This window comes from Sceloporus occidentalis, unplaced genomic scaffold, assembly GCF_023333645.1.
Source record: "Sceloporus occidentalis isolate IW3139 unplaced genomic scaffold, rSceOcc1.0.p SCAF_7, whole genome shotgun sequence".
In the NCBI taxonomy this organism is placed as follows: Eukaryota; Metazoa; Chordata; class Lepidosauria; order Squamata; family Phrynosomatidae; genus Sceloporus; species Sceloporus occidentalis.
The window spans coordinates 2,498,782-2,525,147 of record NW_028316987.1 but is presented as its reverse complement, the minus strand read 5'-3'; the positions used below and the strand labels follow the sequence as shown (position 1 = coordinate 2,525,147).

General features: G+C 41.9%; 1 protein-coding gene across 1 annotated transcript in view; it reads right to left on the bottom strand.

The window, feature by feature from the left end:
* ETV4 (ETS variant transcription factor 4) overlaps positions 1-25,133 on the bottom strand; it is a 34,859-nt gene extending 9,726 nt beyond the window's left edge. The window contains exons 1-7 of the mRNA XM_089534054.1: positions 24,972-25,133; positions 21,899-22,000; positions 21,667-21,763; positions 19,838-19,885; positions 5,687-5,740; positions 2,502-2,628; positions 1,119-1,193 (exon numbers count right to left, since the gene is read on the bottom strand). Coding sequence (XP_089390180.1) covers positions 1,119-1,193; positions 2,502-2,628; positions 5,687-5,740; positions 19,838-19,885; positions 21,667-21,763; positions 21,899-21,958 — 461 coding nt within the window. The 5' untranslated portion in view covers positions 21,959-22,000; positions 24,972-25,133. The remainder of the gene's footprint in view (positions 1-1,118; positions 1,194-2,501; positions 2,629-5,686; positions 5,741-19,837; positions 19,886-21,666; positions 21,764-21,898; positions 22,001-24,971) is intronic.
* Between the last annotated feature and the right edge of the window lie 1,233 nt (positions 25,134-26,366).

Below are 26,366 nucleotides of genomic sequence, written 5' to 3'. Positions count from 1 at the left end.
GGATAGCCCTGCAGCATTCCCTCTCAAACTTATCTGCCTCACAGGGCTAGGAAGGAGGAGACAGAAGCCATTATGAGCTCACTTAAGGAAAACCATTATAGAAACATAACTAATAAATGAGACAGTCTGTCTTGCAAGTTACACTAAGGAGGGGACAATTTTGCACTGGGGAGAGAGCAGGAGGGGGAAAAGGAAAGGCACACCCAACAAACACAAGGGCCAGAATCCTGTTGGCAACATACCCAGGCATAAGTCACACTGTGCATGCAGTGATTTTTTAAAAACAATATAAAACAAATATATCCAGCTAGTGGTGGTGAGAGTGGAGTGACCCATGCAAAACCTCTGAAGATGCACAATAGTGAGTAGTGAGTAGTGTTTCGGTATGTACTCCACACTTCATACAGCCTAATGCTTTCACTGTTTCTCATACATTGCTGTACAGTGGTATTCCATATACACATTGTATAGTGCCAGCATAGCATGTCTCTGCTGGTAGATATTTAACTATGCTGAAAAGATGTGAAATCTTGGCCAGTATGTGTTGAACTATGCCAAGAAGGTGAGATATTGGCCAATATGGGTTGGACAACAGCTCCCACCACCCCAGTGAGCATCTTGGGTGCCCTAGCCTACTATAAAATATGAGGTTACAGGTTTCTTACATCTTATTTCCATCATAAAGCATACCACAGACTAGTGAAGGGCCCCTTCTAAATCCAAAAATTGGGGAAAGTGTGTTTGGATGCTGTACAGGCTGAAATGAAGTGAGGATGCAGGCAATCCTTTGCAAATCTCTCTTATCTGCTACACTCACTGATCATTATTGACTCTAGAGCTGATCGCAGCAAGTGCACAACATTTGTAATACCTTCTTCTGCAGAGCTTCACCAGAGCCTTGGCTTGAGCATGTGTTACAGAAGAAGCATTCAAGTCTCCAGAGGAGTCCTACCTACATTACAGGCAATGCCTGAGGGGCAAATTGCACAAGGAAAGACACATCCCATTTTTAAGTTAACATATTAACCTGCCTTGGGCTTCCAAGATTACAGTGGGGGAGGAGTGGGCAGAGCAACAGACACATTTCAAAAGTGGACTTCTGCCATGCAGAGGCTCACCTGTGTTCCATAAGGTATGCCCGACTGGATGCAGCCTGGGATGGGACGGAGGGATTTACAAAGTTGGAATCTTGCCTAAAAAAATGTTTAAGCATCAGTTGTAGTAGCGTATACAGCTTCCTTACTCTCATCTACATTTTAAACCAGTAAAACCTTGATGCATAGTGACAGACGACTTCTGCAGTAGCTATTTACCTGTTGTTATTAGCATCCCCATCATCAGATATATATTAATAATGAAACCAATTTTTTGAGCATGTGCCCTTAGGAGCCAAAACAGTATCACCCACACAATATGATGATGATGATGATGATGATGATGATGATGATGATGGTGGTGGTGATGATGGTGATGATGACAGCAGCTTGGTTGTAGATCCCTTATGTGATCTGTAAAACACTGACTGTTTAGTCAGTACTTTACAGATTTCATAAAGGATATGGACAATCCCCTGCCCCTAGGAGCTTACATTCTCAATGCTAACACTGGATGGTGACAAAAAGGAAGGATGTACAAGAGAAAAAGAATAACTGTGTCCCTGTCTTACACCAAACTGCAAATCCTGTTGCCTTACCAGACTACAAATCCCAGCAGTCTGTAGCATGAAGCCATGGCAGTTAAAGTGTTGTCAAACTGCATTATCTCTACAGTGTAGATACACCATAAGACTTAGCCAAGGAAATGGATGGGGAGGAGATAGAGTTGGAAGAGACAAGCTGAAGAAGGTCAAAGATAAGCATGTATAAGGAAGCAAGGACAAAAAGAAAGTGTGGATGAGCAGTGGGTTAATTCTGAATAATTTTTTTAAATGTTGAAAGGATGGAAAGCTATATATTATAGTGGTGAGGACCAGCATTCAAATCCCCATTCAGCTATGATGCTCAGTCAGTGACTCTAGGTTAGATTATAAACAATTTCTCATCTGAGCCTACCTAAAGAGGAGGAGAAAGATGCATGCCAACTTGAACTCACCAAAGGAAAAGCAGAATATATATTCAACAAATAAATACATCAAACCAGTATAGGAATATGAGGGCATTGTATATTCTAAGCAATGTAAAAAAGGAAGGATTTTGTAAGACATTTGGCCAGAAATGGGAACACTGAAGAGTGACAAGACTGGAGAAAAGAAAGCTGCAGCCAACAAGCAAGGCTAAGGAATGGCAAGACCACAAAGGAGTTTCAGTGAGTGGACAGACAGGAAGGGCCAGATTTTTTTGCCGTTGCTATGCAGGGGAAAGCTAAATGGCTGGGTGAAAGATTATTCCATTTATTCATCAGGAGTTGGAAGAATCCAAGATAAAGGCAAGACTGGCTGAAAAGGGAGCCTGGTGAAGTGGATGGACACAAAGAAGATGATGGGAGATAATATGAAAAGGTACCTGGCATAAAGGCATTGCTCCCCATGGCGGTACTGAAAAGGTTGCCTGTGCCTGCAGGATGCAGAGGCTTCCGAACACGGGCTCTTGGGTTCCTTTTTGATCTTCGCTGGGGGGCTATGGAGGGCTACTGGGAAAGGGGGAACAAAAATGAAGTTATCAAGACAGATCTGTTTCATGTACGTACCCCACCATAAGTTTGTATGAGCTAAGTTCGGGGCCAGGCCTACGATTAGGGAAAGGGAGGCATTGATTTTGGGCAGCAGATGCTGGGAGGTGGAAGCAAGGAATTGGAGGAGAATGATCTGGACTTAAGGAGAACCAGGAGGACCAGACCAAAGGCATCTCAATATTCCTACATTGACTAACCAGGCATCTCTGAGCAACATCCAGAGGCCTCCTTCAGTCCTATCTCTGGGCTACTGGAAGTCTCAACATAAGTAAATTCCTGGGCTTTATCCACAATACACAGGTGTGGGACTTTGATCCCAATTTTAACTGTCGTAGCAAAATACAACATCATTGTGGAATTTGTAGTTTGATTAGGTACTCAGAATTCTCTGCTAGAGATCTCTCATCCATTTCCCTGAACTACAGAACCATGGCTCTCTGGCAGACATCTCTGAGAAGTCCATAACCAGGACATGAGGACAATAGTCTTCTCCTCAAGCCCCCATCCACCAACCCTCAGCAACTGATTCTGACAGGCTTACAGAAGCAATAAACCTTTCAGGATCCATAGTTGAAGATCACAAGAGGGAAAGGAGAGTTATGTCCTGTTTGTAGGCTTCAGAGGCTACTGCATGAACAGAATGCTGGACTAGACAGGCCTTTGGTCTCATTGAGCAGGGTAGATCCACACTGCATAACTATGGCACTTTGATGCCATTTCACCTTCTGCAGTTCTGTCCTGTGAAATCTTGGGATTTGCAGGTTGGCAAGTACTTAGAATTTTCTGCCAGAAAACCATGCTTTTGCAGGTCAAGGGAATGGATGAGAGCTCTCTGGTAGAGAATTCTTAGTACCTAATAAAACTACAAATTCCATAGTTATGTTGCATTTTGTTATGGCACTTAAAAGTGGGATCAAACTTCTATACTTGTGCAGTGTGGATAAAGCCCAGGGCTCTTCTTATGTTGAGACTTACAGTAGCCCAGAGGTGGGACTGATGCAGGCTTCTGGATGTTGCTGGACTGCAAGTCACAGCAGCCCTGTCCAGCACAGTCAATGGTGATGGGATCTGTAAAGCAGCAACTTCTTAATCCTGCAGTAGACCCATAACTAATGTAAGTTACAATGAATTTAATGGCTCTGCTGTAAGTGTGACTACCTCCAACTCCATCCCTCCAAATGTACCTGCAAACACAAGAAAGCTTTCCAGCAAAATGAGAGCACACAATCACGGGAGAGTGGCTCCACTACTAGCAAACGCTATTCTTGAATGGAAGAGTTGTTAACAACCTAAAATGGGCAAATTCCAATTGATGGGGTGAGAGATAATCATAGCATTGCTTCCAAAATCTCTATGGTACAAGTAGGAATCAGGCAGCCAAGGATGTAGCTTGTGGGGGGGGGGGGCACAAAATGATGGTGCTGTCCCTCCAAATGAGAATTCTGACCTCCAATAAAATTTTCCTTCAGTTTTCAGCATTGCAGACTGAAACACTGAAAATCATTCACACCCAGAACTCTTAGATTTGCCACTTTCACATTCCCTTTGTAACTTTGCCTGCCCCTTGTCTTTGGATGCCTAGTTCTAACTGTTCAACAGAAGTTTTGACTTACTGAAGTTTTATGTTAAAAGACTGACCCCTAAGTTACTTTCATTTTGTTAAATGTCAGAACTTCAACCATTTAAAAAGGAGTGAGAATTATGTCTCCTTCCAGATGTTGGACTGGAATTCCGAGCATTCCTCACTCATTGGCAAGGAAGGAGGCTTGCAGTCCATCAGCCTACTGGAAGTCTACAAGATTCGCACCCGATTTAAATAGATGGGAAATGTCCCTCATCTTGTAAGTATATCATGAATCCTTCCCTTCTGAAACACCTGAGAGCTTATCACCTTCTGACACAGAGTAGCCACTCAGATAATACAGTGGACCATGTGTATTGGCAAGGTGGTAATCCATGGATTTGACTGCCGATGGATCGCCACTCCCCAAATATTAAATGGTGGGGTGTGCCCATGGATGCGTCTGCATGCACATTGCCATAGGTTGTGATACTCCATGTTTTTGTCATCTGTGAGCTAGGAACAGAACTGAACCCCCATAGATGGGAAGGGTCCACTTATGCTAATTACTATGTTCCAATGTGACAGCAACTATGGTAGAGTGGTCTGAGGACTCTGGGAGATCAGGACTCAAATCCCTTAGTAAGACACACTCTCTTAGCCTAAGAGGGAAGCAATAGTAAACCCCATCGCAATGAATCTTGTCAAGAAACGCCCATGACAGATTCACCATAAATCAGAGTCAACTTGAAGGCACATGTTCCAAAGCAAGATTAGAAATAACTTTTATCCTTAGGCATGATTACAATACATCTCCCTCTGAGTGGAGAAGACTATAACAAGCTGATCTACCTACCTGCTAAGTCTGCTACCCAGGTGGCACACTGTAGACAAGCAACTTCAAAATCACTAACCTCCTTCCTTTTTTAAAAAAACGTGAAATCAGACTTTATTGGTCATGGCCTTTCACAGACATTATTGTCTTCAAAAAGAAGAACTGTCCTCTGGTTGCCCTTCAAACTGGGGGCCTTCTATTCTTGAAAAGGGCACATGGCCACGGTCTTTTATGATCCCAATTATGCTTCCAAAAGAAAGAAAAAATATTAACAAAAATGGGGAGGAGGTGTTTACAAAAGAAAGAATCAGTACCTGTAACAGCAGCAGCTATAATTAATACCAAATTAGAAATATTAACAAGCAAAATAAAGGGAAAATTGTTATTTGAAGAGTATTAAAGTTTAGCATAGGATCAGGCTTTCAAAATATTTCTGTGGTAAGATCTAATACCCTTCATATATAAAATAGATTAAGCCTGCTGATTTCAGCAGAAAGGGATCAAGCTGCTAGAGTTTCAGACATTTGCATCATATTCCAGTAGTTTGTATTTTTCCAGTTTTCTACACCACAGCTATACCTTCCCCTCCTCTGCGCCTCCCCAGTTACAGCAGTACTTACAGTTTTCTGAATGGAAGTCAGGCACAAATTGTTCATCACTGTCCGGAACCTGAGCTGCAAAGTGCAAAAAAGAAGGGCAAGTAACATTTGGCATCCTATTCAATTCTTTATTAAAACCAGGCACTAAAAGAAAGAAAAAGAATGAAAAGAAAAAGGGGGGGAAACTGGCTATATACAGTATGAGACAGGAGCCGATCACTGCCAGGAGACTGAAGCTGTTTTTTCCCTTTGGGATTACAATTACTTCTGCGTAATCTTTTCCCTGGTAGATTTGCCCATTTGCAAAACTGTCTCTTTTCTCTTTTCTTTGAAACATCAAAAAACCTAGAGATTTTTTCTTCCTTCTCCGTGTAGTACCAATTGCTTCAAGCTTCAAATCAAGCCGGAATTAGAAGCTAGGGCATATCTAGTGCAAACCTGAGCTTTCAAGGTAGATTGGCTATGTCACTAGTCCTCACTGTTTAAGGCAAACGATCCAGACCATAACTAAGCACAAACATACAGAAAGGCAAGCAACCCATGCCAGGTTGCCTGCAGCCCTGAACAGCTTGAGAAAATGAGTCAACCCACAACTTTCTTTGTCATTGTACAACGTGTATTATAGGATTTTCCATCATCACTGTTGTTCTCTTCTGAATGATTTTCAGGGTGACAGAATGCCTCCTATCTTACACAAACCTATGGACAGAGCCTTTATTTCCTTAGGAATCCATCTACATTCACTGTTTTTGGGTGGTACTGAAAATTATCTGATCAGAGACCATATTTGGCTCCCCCCTATATATTAACCATGGCTTTTCTTTGGCTTAAGATTGTGGCTGAGATTGAAAGGAAGGAAGATCCATACAGAAGGATCAGTACAGGAGAAGAATAATTTAAAATACCAGGACGAGGTAGGAATCATGTAACCCTCAGGTTGTGGCATTCCAACTTTCAGTAGTCTTAGCCAGCACTGCCATTGACAAAGAATGCTGGGACTGATTGTTCAGCAACTTCTGGAGGGCTGCATGATGCCTGTTCCTGGACCTGGAGGACCTGAGATGCCTGGCAACACTATTCCAGGCATGTCAGGTCCCATACAGACAGGCCAAAATAAAGCTGCTTTGGATCACTTTGGAGGTATGCTGTTTAAAGGATGCATGAGGCCTAAGAGTCCAGAAGCCATGCAAAAGCCATCCTAAGGACTGGAGCGCAGCATTGGCACAGCTTCTGACCTCTTAAAATGCATGTATCATTTAAACAGCATACCTCCAAAGTGACCCGAAGCAACTTTATTTCGGCCTGTCTGTATGGGGCCTAACTCAGAAGTAAGACTCAGTGAGTCTTACTTTTGGTTAATTGAATATCAGTAGAGGAACAAAACTAAGGGCTAGCAAAGACATCACAAAAGGACACATTTATCAAAGATCAAAGATATCACATAAGCTAGATCCAGAGGCTGGAGGTTCCTCTCCCTTGTGCTCTTGTTGTTGTTATCCACCCTCAAGTCAATCTCAAGCCATGGTGATCCTGTAGATGAGACATCTCCAAGATTTCTTGTCCTCCACTGCTCTGCTTAGTTCCTGCAAATTCATACCTGTGACCTCTTTTATAGAGTCCATCCATGTGCTAAAGGAGGTGAATTTCTCACCCAACTGATGTTAAAACTAAGCTGCCTTCTTGAAATGGGATCTCCTCTCTGATCTCTTATTTGCCTCTGTTGAGCTTTCCCCAATCTATGTTTTTGGGAAGTTAACAAAAGAACCCTATAAATGTCTCATTCAAAACTGAGTCCTCCTTGACTTCAGTGAGTCTTATTCTCAGGCAGGTGGATAAACAAATGCCACAGAGTTTGGAAAAAGTTAATTTTAGACTATAATTCCCAGGATCCCCAGGTAGCATGGCCACGCTGGGGATGACTCTAGAGGTTGCAGTATAAAAAGTAACCTGAGTTCTGAATCACAAGCTTTTGATTGTACCTACTCCAACAAAATGTTAGCAATCGCTTGCATCTGAAATCTTAGATTGTTTGAAAAGAAATCATTCACATCTGAAATCCTAATTTAAAAACTTTCCTTCTGTCTCCTCCTCTCCCCTGCAGCTCCAGCCCTGGACCATTCAAAATATGTTTTTGTTTCCTGCATGTGTAGTATAAATAGAACTTGCAATTGGTGCTTTATAATGCTTTCCATGTGGTGTTGAATTAAATGGGTATACTGCCCTACTTTGACCAGCCTTTGGATAATTCAGTGTGTGTGTGAGTGTGTGTGGACACTGTATTTTAAAGGGGACCAATTGACCAACCAGGTCTGTTTCCAGCAATTTAAAATGATAACAGACTGGAAGGCCAAGTTTGATGTTTGAGAACCCAGATTTCCTGATATCTATTCATTTGGTTAAAAGCAGTCATGAGGATGGGATGTGGGTGATTAAAATCAAGTATTCTTTTGGGAAGGCAAATTTTTTTGAAAAATCTTTCTCTGTAATCATTCCTACCATTTTAACCCATTCAATTCAAACCAAAAAGGGCAGGAAAAGATGTTTATTTGGACTACAACTTCCTTGGTCATAGATTATGGTGTCACCCAGGGCGGAGGCAGCTGACAAGGGGGGGGGGGGGTCAAAAGCTAAAAGGACATGCTTGGCCCTCTCTTTTACCACAACAGTGGAGGGCTCCTCATGAGGAGGCCTCTGCTGTCGCATCAAAGCTGAGGAGAGCATAGCAGGAGGAGGGTCCAACCAAGTGTCAGCCATCTTCTAGGATGTCACCCATTGCAGATTGCAGCCCCCTAATGAAGCCACTGCCTGGAATTAAGTTTGACCGTGAGACTGAAAGAGGTTCCACAACTTTCAGGCAAACTTCTGATGCCTCCGATGCCACGGGAAAGCTGACAAGGGCATAACAGGAGGAGGGTCTGACCAGGTGTCACTCCTCTTCTGGAGTGTCACCCAGTGCAGACTGCATCCCATGCACACACCCCTGATGACGCCACTGTCTGTAATTAAGTTTAGCCTTCGCACCGAAAGAGGTCCCTCAACTTTGAGGCAGATCTTCTGTTTAGGATTGCTAGGTCAGAATCACTGCAGGCCCCAATTTTTCTAGGAGCTGAAGGCAGCCCACAAAACTGGATAAATTGCATCCATGACTCTAACCTGGAAATGACCCACAAAAATTGGCAACTCTACTTATGTGGCGTACACATGTCTGTACAAAAATCCTGCAATTTGGGCTATATGGAGACATAGAACCTTTCCCAAAGTGACCGCTGTGGCTTTTTTTCTAGACAGCGTCTTGCTATTTATGATGTCCTGCATATTTGCATGAGTAAATGGTGCAATCCATACAAAGATCTTGTGATCTGTTTTAGACTGACTTGTGCTCAATTCATTTCATCACCAAAAAGCCTGACCTTCCTGGAACTGGTCTGAGCAGAAGGTTCACACTGCCCAGCCTTCACCTTCTCACATCTTCCTCCATTACCAGACCTTGGGTGATTTCCTTATTTGTTTTTTTAAAAAGTGCTGAATTTGGGCAGCTGCACCTGTTTGCCACATTTCCCCACCATGCCCCCCATTCACTGAAGGCCTGTGAAAGGAAACTGATGACTTCAAAATCACCATTTAATGGAAGCATGAAGTCATGCAAATTCAGCATTATTTAAATAAAAATAGCTAAAACAGATGCTGCAATTTCAGGGGGTGGGGGCAGGGAAGCTGCAAGGGCATAGAAAGCAGAGAAAGCTTAGTACTAGGAAAGCTGGGGGGGGGGGCTTCCTGAAAAAAAGAGTTCCTTTTTGGACTACAATTCCCAGGATTCCTTAGCTGGCATCAGCACTGGGATTGTAAGACGTGAAATGAAACCCAAGCAAATGACAGTTTGTAATGTATTATAATGTGTCAATGGGCTTCTTTTTTTAAAGCCCCCCCCCCCCCGATGGTGAAAGTATTTTTAAAAAATAGCCAAGTTGGTGTTTTCCCATGTGTCCCAATCCAGATGCATTTATTCTAGTGTTTCTAAAAAGAGAGAGCTCTTCAACTGCATTCTGTGACCTGAATTTTGTTAGTCCCAAAGAGAGGGCACCAATTGAATCAATGGGGTTTATCTACCTACACATTCAACAAATTATGTGTGGATCTACTCTAGCCAGACTAACTAACAAAATCCAGAGAGATATGGGAGGGGGAATGAGGGTATTTCCCCTTCAGATGATATGAAATTATCCTGCAAAATATAATATACAATATAATATAATAATACAGTATAACATATAAATTCCAAAAAGCAAACCTTGATTTTGCTGTTTTATATACGGGACATCATTTTACTACTCTATTGTACCTAACGGGACATGAGCATCCACAGATTTTGATATCCACAGGGGTCCTAGAACAAACTCCAGCTGATACCACAGATGCACTGCATTCCTCTAGTGTAGATGCCTTTCATTTCTATCAGAGATCTTTTTAGTAAACCAAATGAGTGTTGTCATTTCAAGTTCAAACCACCACAAAATACCTTCCATCGACACAGGAATAGTTCACAGCAATACACAAATCCACTTTTTCCCCTTCAGCTCCTCTGGGGATTGCAGCTCAACTAAGAGGGAACAAGGAAGCCTAAGAGGAGGGAAGGTGACTGCTAATGGAGAAGTCCTAGGGGCTTTGATCCAGGCTCCACTACACCACCAGAATTATGTTTACACTGCAGAGACCCAAGCCCAAACTCCAGTCTGATCCTTATTTGCTGAATGGGGACAGGTCATCCTCTTGGAGACTAACCTATCTCACAGGTGATTTACAAGGATAAAATGGGGAGGATAGCTTCTATACTCCTTTCCTGAGCATCATGAAACAAAGGAAGAACCAGAATGGGAGAAAACGATTAAACCTGTTTGAGGAAAAGTGAAATAAAATTAATTTAAAACTTGGGGAGCAGGATAGAAATCTGATACCCTCACCCCTCCGCATTTGATACTACAAATGCCTCTTTTATATTGCTTCTGTATGTTACAAATATAATCCAAGCAGAAACAATGTTCAAACAAAGAAAGCTCTCCTTTGCAAGTCTGCTCAGATATAATCCCCGGTTGAGCTCATGGGATTTTTCCCCAGGTCAGAGCATGCATACAGGATTGCAGCCAACATTTTTGCTCTGACCAACACGTGCTCAGGTACATGCAGTTCATAAAATGCGGAGCCTCTAAAACCCTGAGCATTGTACCTCCAACATCTCAAGCGAAAGGTTGTTATTATTACCAATCGTTCTGACAATGGCCAAATGTCATGGTGTAATAATCCATAAGAAAGATATTGGTTTCAGAAGCCATAGAACTATAGCAGACAACTGAAATATCATAAAATAAAGTGTGGGCTTCTGGATTCTCCAGAACTCTTCATCAGGCAAACTGGCCAACACAACTGGCTAAGGAAGAAAAGCAGGCAGGAAAGGCTGACTTATGTGGAAGTTTGGGCGTGCATCTACACTGCAGAAATAATGCAGTTTAGCATCACTTTTAATGATAATGATGCTGTAGCTCTATCCTATGGAATCCTGGGATTTATAGTCTTACAAGACTGGTGGCTCACAAAACTACAAATCCAAGGAATCAGCAAGATGGAGCATGACAGTTAAAGTCATGACAAACTGCATTATGTCTACAGTGTAGATGCACCCTCCTGTTTGCTTGAGCCATAAAAGGGAATGAAAAATAGTAGATCAGCTTCCCCCACCCAGCTGCCCTCCAGATGTTTGGGATTACAACTTCCATCCACTCCACTCAAAGGGCAGTAGTTGTGGGTGATGGGAGTTGTCGTCCGGTTTATCAAGTTGAAGTAGACATCCAAATATACTGTATTTCCTGTGATGGTTTCAGGATGCACCTAACCTTAGGACTGTTGGGAGCCTACCTCCTCTTTTTTGTTTGAAACTACAAAAACCAGCCCTTAACCAGTTATGCCTCCAACCACAAACAAGATGGAAGAACACCTTGAATCGCAAGAATAAATCTAACTCTTTTTTTAAAAAAATTAACTCTTCTAAAAAAATATCAGTGAGGATTCAAAGATAATAGCTATGATAGAATCAGTACATAGGGAGATCTTGTTGTAGCACCTTTGAGACTAACTGAAAGAAAGAAATGCATCTACTTCCTCAGATGCATTATATTAGGGAGGAAAAGCTTAAAAATAAATTATGTTTTCTGGTTCCAAAAGGGTACCAGAATTGTGGCTATGAGAGAATGGGGAGGAATTAAAGCATTACCTCCCCATAAATATACTGTTCTCCAAATGAAACTTTACTTCCGTCTCCAAATGTTTAGCTTTGCAGAGGGAGAGTCATTGGAAATCATTCATGCCTAGAACTCTTGTTTGTTGTGCTTGCAAAGCTTCCTCAGTAACTTTGCCCTTTTTCTTTGGACACCTAGACTGTATTTCTCAATGTTCATCTTAGGTTTTAAGTTACTGCAATGCTAGAAATTTGGGAAGGAAAATTTCATTGATGGTACAGAATTCTTATTTGGGGGGAGGCAATGTCCTACATCCCTGCTAAAAGGCCTCCCAGAGAGTCTTTTTTTCACCATGGGATCTGTGGATTTGGAAAGAGTCCTAAACAGAAATAAGTAATGGAGACAATCCATCCTCAGTGTCTATCTCAGTTTCTCAGCCACAATCTTGAAAGAAAAGACTGCAAAGCTCTCAGTATACTATTTATGCTACCATTTCTAAGATAAACTTGCATGGACTTGCAGCTTTGGCATTTTTCACGGATGTTTTTTCTATGAAGATTACTATTACTGTACCATTATTATTAAAATAGTATGCAATCAAAATGTTCTCTCCTGTAAGGAAGTGGTTATTCCAAACATCTGAAATTTCATGGATGGAAGAGTTGACAAAGGCTGTATAGTCCAACAGAGGCGTAAAATGAGAACCGATTTTTCAGAACAAGGGACCCTTTTATTATATTCTGCAATCACCATTTTAATTTGTAAAACCTTTTTTAAAAATGTATTTAGAGACTGCTAAAGATCTGAAAAATAAAAAGAAACGGGGACTATCTTGGTGTATCTACTAATATGATGTACATTTCATGATAAGAGACCTTTGAAATGCAAACACACAACGGAAACAGCTGGCCCCAGTCTTATCTTCCTCCCTGATCTCCCTTAAGAAAATCATAAAGTCAAGAGTTTTTCCTGTACAAGCCTATGCATGCTTACTGAGAAATAAGTCTCATCGAGTTCAAGCAGGTTTACTTTCAAGTAAGTGGGCAAAGAATCACAGCCTTAAAGAGTCCAACTGCTAAAATCAAAACTTGAGTCCGTATTTTGTTTTGCTTTAGAGAGCAAAAAAGATAACTAGCTTATTTTATTAAAGAGACTCACCATCTCTGGACATCCTTAAGCCAAGATTGGAGAGCTATATACATCTCACGTTTTAATCCAGTTTGGATCGGATGTTTGAATGAGCTTGTTGGTTCCTCCCAGAGACAGTGAGCATCTTCCATGAAAATATATTTCACATACGCCAGGGTTGGTTGGCCACCAGCCAAGTCGTTCAGAATTTTCCCCTCTCAATCCAAGCTGGATGGATATTGGATCAATAGACAGAATTGAGGGGTTCGTGGCACAGTGGTGGCAGCATAGAAAACTGTTAGGCTTCCAAATAATCATTGCAACCTGTCCATCAGACCCAGTGGTAGGCACTTTCAGTGGGTCCAAGAGTTAATTTCACCTATGCAAGGATTACTTTTAACCCTCCTGGAACCAGGCGAAGACCACATACACATGCACACACTGCCACCAACATTGGGCACTGTGGTAGCAGAGGTAAAATAAATACAGTTCACATTTATATATATCTTTATTCGACAAGCATAGTTACAAAGAACATTAACATTTAACTCTTCAACATAGCACATAAAAAATGCATTTCACATTCATAACAAGGCATGAGAGAAGTGTGTAAATTGCATAATGGGTATATCCACACTGCAAAAATAACTGCCATGACTCTTACTGTTATTATTGTTGTTGTTGTTAACAATGATGTTATTAATAATATAATTCTGGGATTTGTAATTTGGTGAAGCACCAGAGAGCTCTGACAGACCAGGATGAATACCTCACCAAATCACAAATCCCAGAATTCCACAGGATGGAACTATGATCATTAGATGAACTTCATTTCTGCAAAGTGGTAGATTCTTGTGTGTGTAGGAATAGACTTTTTCTGAACAACGCAATTGCAACGGCTTGATATCATGTTAACTGGCATGATTCCATCCTACAAAATCCTGAGTTTTCCCATTTGGGGAGGTACTTCAGATTTCTCTGCTAGAGTTCTACTGAACTATAGCACTAGAACTCTCTAACAAAGAATGCTAAGCACTTTCCCTAAACTACAAATCCTAAGATTCCAGAGAATGAAGCAACAGCAATTGAAATGGGTTCTGGGATGCTGATTCTCCTTTAAAGCAAGGTCATGCTTCCTGCACACATTGAGACAAAATCTGAGATTTTTAGTAGTGTCCAGAGTTCTGGAAGATGCAAGAAAAAGGAAGTAGACTACAATCTGTATGTTGCACACTCCAGATCTTGCCAGTGCTGCCTACTCTTGAAGTGTACACATACATAGTGTTATCTCTTGCTGCCTTTTCTGTTGTTTTTATTACCATGCTTTTATTGTATTTCAATTATTATGTTGCTTTTATCTGGAAGTCTGTTAAATGGTATACAGTGGGCCCTTGGTATCTGCTGGGATTTGGTTCCAGGACCATCCTGGTGGATACCAAAATTTGTGGAGATTGAAGTCCCATTAAATACAGTCGATAGTAAAACAGTGTCCCTTAAATAAAATAGCAAACTGAAGCTTTGCTATTTGGAATATATGGATAAGGACTCCGTGGATAAGGACAGCCAATTGTACCATAAAGCGTTAAATTGTTCAGTTCCAGGTGATCTGCCAGACTGTATATCCCTGTATGAGCCTGTCCAGGCCCCGAGATCCTCAGAAGAGGCCCTTTTCTCAGTCCCACCACCATCACAGGCATAGGTTGGGCCATGAGAGAGGGCCTTCTTCGTGGCTGCCCCTACTCTGGTAGTCCAGAAACTTCCTCTCCTTACTGCCCTGGCAAAATACCATAATTTTTATTCCAACAGGCTTTTAAAACAAAATAGACTTTTTAGTTTTTAAAGAAATAGGCTAAGGTTTCTGTATTTCTGTATTTGTTTATATCATCTTGATTGCTTTGTTATCTTTTTAATTGCATTTTATCTTTTTCAAGTGAGGTTTAAGTTGTTTTAATTAAAGGCATACCTCGGTTCACAATGCCTCTGACAAAAAAACTTCCCACTCACCACTGCACCCTTTCCTTTCTCATTCTCTGACTAGCTGGAATTTTTAGCAGCATCAGCATCAGGAGGATGGTGAAGAAGGGCACCAAAGAGACTTTTGTGGTAGAATCAAAAGATCCATGTTATTCTGGACCAGGACGCAAAGGGATCTTGCAATACCTTAGGCTTATTCCTAGGTATGGCACGTCATGCATCTGATGAGTTAGACTTAAATCTACAAAAGCTTATGCTACCAACTTCTTTCAGTTGAAGCTTGTTTTTCTATGTAAAGAAATAAGAATGGGGAAAAGTGGGGATTTTTAGGTCCTTGCCTTATAATAAAAGACAACATACCAGATTCCAAAGGCAGATTGTGGAGAACCTGCTCTCTCCTAACAGTCCCTGCATGTAAATATTCAGAGGCATGTGATTTACCCACTGTTTGCAGAAGATACTTGGCTAAATAAGTCTTTGATCCAAAACAAGGTGGTTACTGTATTCTTCAGCACCTGTTTTCCCTTGTTCCTTGCTACAGGCAATAAACCACAGGCTGCCACACAAAGAAATCTCAAAAGAGTCTTAGGCACACCCACATCACTCACATCAAGAATCAGACATCAGCTCTGTGATGTCTTTGGTTATTATGAGCAATTACAATCTCAGGGTTTTTCTTTTTTTGAGGGGGGCAAATCTCTCTCACATTCTGCCGCCCATCCTGGAGGTAAATTCTCAGCAACTTGCTGAGCTCAGCTTGAGAGGCAAACAGGGGAGTTGCATTTCAAAGATAAGCTCAAAAACTGTCACCCATTGACTCCTTGCATTCCCTGAACTAACCAGGCATAATTCTTTCTCTCTTCCGGGACTTTGAACGGCAGCAAGGGAAAGAAAGTCTAAGTGAGGAGAAGAGGAGATGTACCTTACAAGGCTGTCCCTGTTCTGTCCTATTACATAGAAATATGAGAACAGATGTATAGGACACAGATGTGAGATAGAAATTTTTCCATTTTCTCTGAAGATGCCAGCCACAGATGCTGGTGAAACATCAGGAATAAACTCTTCTAGAACATGGCCACATAGCCCTACAAACCCACAAAAAACTATGGATGCCGGCCATGAAAGCCTTCAACTTTACAATTTTTCCAACGCTACATTTTCCTGTGGAAAATTTTTCACACACCACAGACATACATTTATCCACAGCTGTCAGGATGTTGTATGACAATCAATCACATTTTGTTGTTGCTGTGTGCCTTCAAGTCATTTCCGATATATGGTCATCCCAAGGCGAAGCTATCACAGGGTTTTCTTGGCAAATTTATTCAGAGGCAACTTGCCATTGCCATCCTCTGAAGCTGAGAGAGTATGACTTAACCAAGGTCACCAGTGGGATTCAAACCCTGCTCTCCAGAGTCCTTGTCCAATGCGCAAACCACTACAGCATGCTGGCTCTCTAAACAACCACATTAGATGGACTAAATATAGGATATGAACTTCCAGTGATTCTTCTAAGAGGATAAGCATTGGCAAACTTGTGCCCAGAGGAATAGACTAACAAATGAATGCATTGCTAAGCTTCTTTCTAATTCACAAAATCTCTTGCTTCTCAATCGGCCACAACTATAAGTAGTTGACATAAATTGTGATATGTTGTTCATGCCCACAGACTCACATCTATCCTTGTATTTAGTAATGTATTTTACTAAATAATCTAGCTGTATTTAATCTGTGCTGAATCAGATTTTTCTCAACTTGAAATGGAACTGATAAGTACTACAGGGAGGGAAGGAGTAAAATTGTGTAATGTAGTGGTATGAGCACTACAACCCTGGAAACCAAAGTATGATTACTCACTAAGTCATGGAAACCTGCTGGGTGGCCTTGGTGGTAGCATATGCCTTAGGATACCCCTATTTACTTTCAACACAGGATGCCAATCAAGTTAGAATACAAGTCTATGAAATTATGTTCTTTCCTTAAACACCTCTCTTTGTTTACCCAGCAACAACATGGCAGGTTTTCTACTTCATCTTGCTTTCACTTGCCTGTGCTGTGCAATTCTACACGAGCAAGCATGGAACGGATTGCAGTCTTGGTACAATATCTTAGAAGCAATGGAAGATAGCCAGTGAATACCAGGTGCAGTACACTAGCTTTCAGAGGAATGAACTGACAAAGCCACCTCTGAGTATTCCTTACCCCAGATAACACTATGAAATTCATGGGGTCACCATAAGTCAACAGGCAACTTGAAGGCACATAAACACACACTCACACACACACCAGCATCTTTCATTGGGTAGACTAGACACTGATTTATTAGAAGGATCTCTTTCTAGTGTGTATCCTTTGGGGATGTCACAATTCACTTTGAGGCTCCTTGAACTACTTTGGTAGTATTTGGTGGTTTCAGGGGGAAGAAAAGGCCATGCTTAGGTTTTTCTGTGTTTGGGATCTTGAAATACAGTGGGACCTTGGTAACCGCTGAGGTTCCAGGATCCCCTGTGGATACCAAAATCCATGGATGCTCCAGTCCCATTGTTGTTGCTGTTTGTATTTAAGATTTTCTCACTTATGGCGACCCTAAGGCAAACCAATCTTGGCAAGATTTTTTCAGAGGAGGTTTGCCATTTGCCTGACCCAGAGACATAGTCCAACACGCAAACCACTACACCACGGTGGCTCTCCCCATTTGAATACAATTGCATTGTAATGTTTCAAGCTGTGCATGGTTGAATCCATGGGTGCAAAATCCATGGATGCAGAGGGCTGACTATATCCAACCAAGTACTCACGATTTTAAGCTCAGGTACTTTCATGCAAAAGAATATTCATTCTTTTAAGACATCTCCAAATTTTCAAAGTTGAGTTGGAAGCCATCTTGGGTGCGGTTGAAGTTATTAGAAATTTAATAACTTCAATTCTGGCTTCAGAATAAAATTTATAATATTAAATGCCTATTTGTTGCATAATAACTTTCATAGGAATTTTGAAATTTTTTCTCATTCAGAAATTTTAATCCAATAAATCTATTTTATATTATATCAATCTAAATAGCCAGATGAGCCTCATGGTCATCATAAAATGCCTTGCACTACCATTTTACTACAGTAAATATTGCTCTTATTATTAATTAATATATCTTTGTTGTTTATGAAGGAGTCAGAATTGGGGTATGACTAGAAAAAGAGAGGAATCAGAGTTGAAGATATGGCACAGCAACTCCACAGACCTGCAAAACGTGTTTCCATCTTTCTTTGTAAGATACGTTTTAGCTAAAAGACCCACAAGTTGCTACGAATTTTAACTTGTATAGTTTCTCCTAAACTAAAACTCTCTGCTTTCACTGAATACAAAGCAAGGGTGCAAAAATTATTCTTCAACCTTTTCCTCAGTCTTAGAGCACAGAATTGTTCCCATTTGCTAATTGAATTCCTGACAAACTGAGCATTCTCTTTTTAAAATACAGAATTCCTAGCCAAGCATCTGCTGGTCATTAATATATTTCTGACAAAACACAGGCTGTACTCTCAGTGCCAAACTACGAGTCAGACAGGTATGTTCTTTGGACCATATTGAGCCTGTAAAGGGAAAGTATATCGCCAGAATATAAATTAAATATGCTTGCATGTCTCAGTTCCACTTTACATAAGGGGTTCTGTTTCTAAGATGCAGATCCAGGTTTAGAACCTTTTGAAAACCGTCTCCATAATAATCCCAAGGGAAACACAAACTGGAAAATAGAGAGATTTCTCTTAAACCACAAGATCCAACGGCTAGCTTTCAAAATGAAACAAAAAAGGAGCCATGTATCAAGATACTCATTTTCCTCAACACCCAGTACATACTTCTTCTTGCAATTATTAATTTTTTGGACTATGACTCACAGAATTCCCCAGCCAGGAATTGTAGGAGTTGTAACTGAAAAAGTAACTTTCCCAGCTCTAGTTATCAGATGCCCAAACTGTATGGCAGGTGGAAACCAATCATTTTAAAAGAGACAAACACTAGAATGTAATGCAACTACATGTTTCTAGCTAATATGAAAGGCCTGCTGGGATGTGCATGGATCTCTGAGTCATGCAAGTGGAATTCCCCTTTTCAGTTTATAAACTGTTTTCTGTTTTTAAAATTTGCCATTCATGTTGATTAGATGCTTTACTTTACTTTAGCTCCCCAATGGCTCCAGAACGCTCTTCCACTTTCCAAGCAGGCGCAAGTAACTCGACAAGTTAAAGTAAACAAGTCCCATAGCCTTTTTAACCTTTTCAAAATGCCACATCCCTAGATCCAGGTCTACAAGAACAAAACCACAAGACCAACTCCCAAACTGCAATTAACTGCCGTTTACATTAATTAAACTCTCAGGGAATCAACAGGTTTTCCTTCCCGAGCTGATGGCGGCTGCTTGGTCAGAAACCAAACGGTCAAGACACTAGAACCAAGCAAACCATCAAGGAAAGGAACTCAAACTCTTCTTGGGGGGGGGGGGGAGGTTAAAAATCATGCTTCTTTCAAAAACTTCAGAGTAGGTAGTGGATCAACACATTTGCAAAAGGGGCTGTCTCCCTCTAGTCTCAACAGTCATCAGCAGCCCACCAGGCTGCAAAGGGAAATTTTGGGGGCCCCATGCCAAGTTCCTTTCATAAGCAAATACTGACACAATGATGCGATTCATATTCCTGAGTTTACCCAAGCCCAGAGTCTGAGCTATGTATGCAAAAGATCCAGAAGCAACAGGAGAAGGCGGGGAGGAAGAGGAGGAGGAGGAAGAGGAGGCAGGGTGAGAAGCAACCTAGAAGGAAACAGCTAACAGACAAGATGCAAACGCAAGCCTTACCTTCAGCCAGCCATGTTTCCTGTAAGAAGTTCAGGTCATGGAAGAGATCTGCAAGGCAAGGAGTTAGGATACAATGATCCACCATGCAGCAGGAGCAACAGGGAGAGCAGGAATGACAGGGGACAGGTTAAAGGGCAATAACAGAACCCAAAGTAAACCCAAAGTAAGATTTTTTAAACCTGTTTCCTATACATTTCTCCCTGCGCCCTATAAAATGCGCGCGCACACATGGCAAGAGTGGGAAATCCATACCACCCGCAGATCATTGGTCTGCAGCTCCCATCATCTCTCACCCCAAGCTTGGGGCTGATCAGAACCAGAGTCAAACTACATCCAGAGGAGTGCTCTTTCTCTAGCCCTGAAATATGGTGCCATGTTGATTTCAAACCCCTAGCTTACATCATTGCAATTCTCTCCATCTTTGCCCCATCTGCAAACAGCTGTCTGCTGTGATCTTTGGGCCACCAAGTGAAGAGCACAAACATTCTATGGGAGAGGAAGAAAGTGTGTGGGTAGCGCATATGTCTGATAAAACTACCCAGATTATGAAAAAAGGACATTCCCAAGAACACAGAAGACAGTTGTTAGGCTCTTATTCCTATGTAGAGAGACAGGGTGGTATAATGGCTAGTGCTTTACTAAGGCAAGGGTGGTCCAGGTTCAAGTCCTCTTTCAGCAGTGATGATGACCACTAATGACTAAACAGCTAAAATTGGGGGTGAAGTGGGAAGAACCTTTGAGTTTGCTGGCTACCCTGGCAACAATGCGCTCAGGAGTAGGGAAAAAATGGCTAAGCAAAATGCCACACCCTTGGTTCCTGCCCCTAGGGACACCGCACACTGAAGCTAGAAACTGGGTTTTCACAGCCGTTTCAAAATGACTTTCCCTCTTTGTTTTGGGAAGGGTCATCTTCACTGACCACAGATGGGAATAGTTTGCCTATTCAGACTGGAGGTTTCAGAAAGAGCATTTCCTATGGATGCACATCAAACTGTATAAGAAGAGACAGAAGTTGCTGTATTTGAAGCCCAGGGGTCAGGATCCAACCTAGATTCATGTCTAGTCCAGAAACCAAAACTAACATCCATCTTTGGAGGGAGCCACTTAAAGAAAATAACCTAGCTATTAAAAGGATTGGACAGTCGATTTATTCAGAAGAACTGGGAGTTCATTACGATCTATGGACTGTGCAAGGCAAGTAATATCTATTTGGGGGCAAGAAGCCTTCACACCCAACCTGGTGCCCTTGAGATGTTAGGCCCAGCTAATAGTCAGTGGTGAGAGGTCATGGGAAATACAGTCCAACATCATCTTGGAAGGCTCCAGGCTGGGGAAAGACTACAATAAAGTCTACTACAGCCTTCTGCTCACCCCAAATGTTGGATTGCAATTTCCTGGGAATTACAGGAATTTCGTCCAAAATGTCTTAAGAGCACCAGGTTGGGAACATTAGTCTAGTGGAATACTGGACACTGAACTCAAGCTAATGCACTGGCAAGGAACTGGCAAACCTAGGAGACCAAAAGGAAAAAGAGTTCAGTCTCTCTTCCTCATTCTGCAAAATGGGAACAAAGGCTAAACTCAGGAGCCATTATACTCACATTTCAGGCTACAGTCATTCAGCTACAATCCAATCCACCCACAGTCTCTTCAAATGATTTCTCATAGACCTGTCTTCCCCAACTTGACAGCCTCCAGATATCTCAGGCTACAACTCCCAACACCAAGCTGCCAGAAGTGCTAGGTATTGTAGTCCAAAGCACCTGAAGGATGCTGGATTGGATAAGTATCCCACCCATCTCTCTCCAAAGCCTGTCCTCTCAACACACCTTCCGAGTCTGGGACGTGGGGCACACCTGGATCCATGGATTTCCTCCGTGCAGGCATCACAACTCGGCTCTCCAGCATCCCATGTCCTGAGGGTTTCTGAAAGAAAATAGTCACACCAAAAAAAAAAAAAGCCAGTTGTCAAGATCACTTTTGGCTAGTAAAACTAAAAGGTAAACCTGACTTCTGTCAGGAGGAAAGGGGCCAAAGACTGGCTCTCTTTAGTCCACTCACCTGTGCAGAAGTATAAGGCACCTGCTGATCCAAATATCCTTTCATCCTCCCATCCGTCATGAGCACAGATTCTTCACAGACACAGAGAGCAGGCAGCCAAACCTACAAGTAGAATCATGAAACGGGGGTGAATAAGTGAGGAAGGTTTTCTGGCAGCAGTGACTGAACAAAACACAGAATGAGACCTAAGAATCTTGGACTGATGTCTGGTGGAGAGAGATAGGGAAGACACAATGGGAGAGAACTAAGGCACTAGGCCATTTTACTGGCCCTCCCTTTCATCCTCCAAACAACTTGTTGTTGTTGTTGTTGTGTGCATTCAAGTTGTTTCCAGTTTATGGTGACTCTAAGACGACGCTGTCAGAGGGTTTTCTTGGCAAGTTTTTACAGAGAAGGTTTGCCATTGCCATTACCATCCTCTCAGGCTGAGAGAATGCAACTTGCCCAAGGTCACTCACTGGGTTTCATCACCAAGCAGGGATTTCTCTTCTCCAGAATCACAGTCCAATGTTCAAACCTCTATACCAAACCAAGAGAGTACTTTTTCTTTCTCTCTCTCTCAGGTCCAAAACACACTGCAGAAATCATCCATCTTGAGACCACTTTAAATGGCTCAATGCTAGGGAATACTGAGAACTGTCGTTTTGTGAGACATTTAGCTTTCTATGTCAGAAAGTGCTCTGGTGCCACATTAAACTACTGTTCCTAGCATTCTCCAGCACCCAGCCAGGGCAATAAAAGCAGTCTCAAACTGGATTTTTTCTGCAGTGTGTTTTGGACCTCAGTCTCTCTGACCCAGCCCAAAACAAAGCCACCTTAAGAGCAAAGGGATGCTTAACAGAGAAGAGTGAGGAGTGGAACCTATCATTAGTAACTCCTCCTCACACACCCATCCTCAAGCTTGCCCACCTTCAAACCACATCTCCTTTAAGGTGAAGCCAACAAAAGGTCTCTGCTACCTTTCAATTGCTTTGGCAACCACACCCTACCTTCCCCATCTGCTTAACCGACTTCTTTGGGGCCTTCACCTAAACCTCTCCTTTTCTTGTCCTTTACCATTTCCTCTTCACATTCTGTTTCTTTTGCAAACCTAGCCTTCCTTGGCTTCATGCCCTGAAACTCACATTCTCTTGCCCCCTGCAATACTTCACTTGCACCCCTCCTTTCTATACTTGGTCTCTCCCTTCCTTGGCATCCTCTCCTGGTTCTTGTATACCCCTTACCAAGTTTACCCTTCCACCTCTATTTCCCTGCAAGCTTCTCCTTCCTTCTAGATTTGGCTTCACCCTCTCCTGGGTCTCACCTTTGCAATTTCCACCTTTCCTTGGCCTTTGTGCCCTCTACTAGTGTTTACACTCTGCTAAACCCAGTTGTCTCATGTTTTTCACCAGCCTCTGCCTGACTTGCCCCTTATCCCAAATCTGCCTTTCCTTATCTCTCCACTTCAATTTGTACTTTGCCCCAGCTATGGCAGCAATCCTATACATATTTGCCTTAGAGTTAAGTCCAGTCCGGTTCAAGAAGACTTACTTTGGATCTGTGGGTTTGTTTGTGTGTGAGTTTGCATGTGGGTCTCCAAATAAAAATGCTCCCCTCCAAAGCTTCCTCCAGTCTCCAAATCTGGGACACTGCAGCCCCTTAAACTTTCAGCTGAGCATACAGAAAGAGAATTTAGGCATCCCAAGTACTCCTTGCCTAAGAAAATCCTATGAAATTCAAGGGAGAACCATAAATTGACAAGCCACACACACTTCCCAAGAAATGGGGCATGCACCGGGTGCACCTACACTGTAGAAGTAATGCACTTTGATCCCACTTTAACTGCCATGGCTCAATGCTGTGGAATTCTGGGGTTTGTAGTTTAGTGAGCCACCTGCACTCTCTTGGCAGAGAAGGCTCAAGACCTTGCAAAACTATAAATCCCAGGGTTCCATGGGTGGAGTGACAGCACTTAAAAGTGGTGTCAAACTGCATTATTTCTGCAGTGTAGATGCACACCCAGACTTCCACATAAGCCAGCCTTTCCTGCCTGCTTTTCTTTCTTAGCCAGTTCTATCGGCCAGTTTGCCTGATGAAGAGCTCTGGAGAATCCAGAAGCCTACACTTTATTTTACAATATTTCAGTCGCCTACTATAGCTCTGTAGCTTTTGAAACCAAAACCTTTCTTATCGATTAGGACACCATAGAGAGGGTAGATGCACCCAAAGACCCAGGGAATGCAAACCCAGCACAAAAATATCAGAGATCTAGCCATGAAGAATATTCAGTGTTCTCACTCTCTTCAAGGCTAGAAATTTGGGAAGGAAAATTTCATCAAGATGGGGGGAAAGAACTATATATTGTGGGCAGCAGCCTGCAACCCTGGTTCCAGTAGACTTGAGCCCAAAACACATTGCAGAAAACAATCCAATTTAAGACTGCTTTAACTGCCCTGGCTCAGTGCTAGGGAATCCTGGGAATTGTAGTTGATTGTGGCACCAGAGCTCTCTCTGACAAAGAAGGCTAAATGTCTCACAAAACTACAGTTCCCCAGAATTCTCTAGCATTGAGTCAGGGCAGTTAAAGCGGTCTCAAACTGGATTATTTCTACAGTGTAGTTCTGGACCTTGAATCCTTAAACAGGACTGGGTTATAGAGATCTCCCCCTCCTTCCCACCCAATCTGCTATAATGCACCTTTATAGGAATGCATTATGTGCATTCCTATAATGCACAGAATCATAGAAAACATTGAGCCTTCTCTGTCAGAAAGAGCTCTGGTGCCACAACAAACTACAACTCCCAAGCTTCCCTTGCACTGAGTCAGGGCAGTTAAAGCGGTCTGAAAGTAGATCATTTTTGGACCTTAATCTCCCCCATCCCAAGAGGAGGGGGGGAAACCCATCTAACCTCATCCTTGACCCTTCTGCCCTCTCTTTCTTGCCCTTGGCACCCTCTCAACTCAGCATCAGCTCCCCCCAGATGCCAGATCTAGGCCCCATAGCCATGCCTAAGGTCCTTCCCTCCCCTTTGCATGACTTTTGCAACCCTTCTTAGAACCCTCTTTCCAATACAAGAACTTCTCTTTCCTCACCTGGGAAGGCTGGAGATATGGGGAAGGGGTTGGATTTAATCCAGATCTTCCAGGCTGGCCTCTGAAAACCCTGATGCCACTTTAACCGACTGCGTTGGCTGCTTCTCTGGGGCAGGATTGCTCCCGCCTCCAGCCCAGACTCGTTTCCTCTTTCCCCTCCAAACAGCCGCTATTCTGTTTCTTCTTTGTTTCATTGACTTTTTTTGTGAATGGAGGCAAAGAGGAGCGCGCGGGGAGGGAGGGGGGAATTCCCTCGGCGGGCTGGGACACGCCCAGCCAATCAAGGCTCGGCGTGGCGTTCGCTCTGGCCCGAGGAGGCGTGGCCGGGGAGACCAGGGCCAATCAGTGCGGGGCGTTCGGAGATTCATTCATGGCTGGGAGTTCCATTCACAAAAAACACACACACACAAGCAGAGAGAAGGGTTCATTCATAAAAGGCTTCTGAGGGAGGGTTGTGGAATACAAGGGGCTTGGGCTCAGGCCTCACTCCAACTGGTTTATGTTGCTACGTTTACAAAGGCCATGATGATGATGATGATGATGATGATGATGATGATGATGATGATGATTGTTATAATGTTTTAATGATTTAAATTGTATTTTATTACGTTAGGTTGAAATTATTATGTTGTTTATTTAAGGAAGGAGGGGATGGAGAGATTTATTTTTATATTGTACAGTATGAATTTTATTACTGCTGTAAGCCGCCTCGATCTTACTGGAGAGGAGGGATAAAAATAAATTATTATTATTATTATTGTAATAATAATAATAATAATAATAATAATAATTTATTTTTGTATCCCGCCATTGCAGAAGGATCAAGGCAGGTTACAATAGGATATATAAATAAATAATACATAACACACACATAACTAAAACTACATATTCCCTTATCTCTTATTTTAAAACTACATTTTTAACATTTAAAATTTAGAAATTTAAATTTTTAAAATTAATTTAAAAGACCTCCAACTGGTTATGCTGCTACATTTACAAACTCAATGATGATGGTGATGATGATTGTAATAATAATAATAATAATAATAATAATAGATTTTATTTATATCCCACCTTTCCAGAATGATCAAGGCGGGTTACAATGGGAGACATAAATAAATACATACCACATACATAACTAAAATTACACAGGCCCTCATCCCTTCGTTTAAAACCATTAATATTTTTAAAATTTAGAAATTTAAGTTTAACAAACCTCCATCTGGTTATGTTGCTACATTAACAAAGGTGTATTATTATTATTATTATTATTATTATTATTATTATCTCCTCTTCCATTATTTTATTTTATTTTAAGGGATTTTATATCCCGCCTTTCTCCCAAAAATGGGATTCAAGGTGGTTGGTGGGGGTGGTGGGGATATTTTGGCTTGT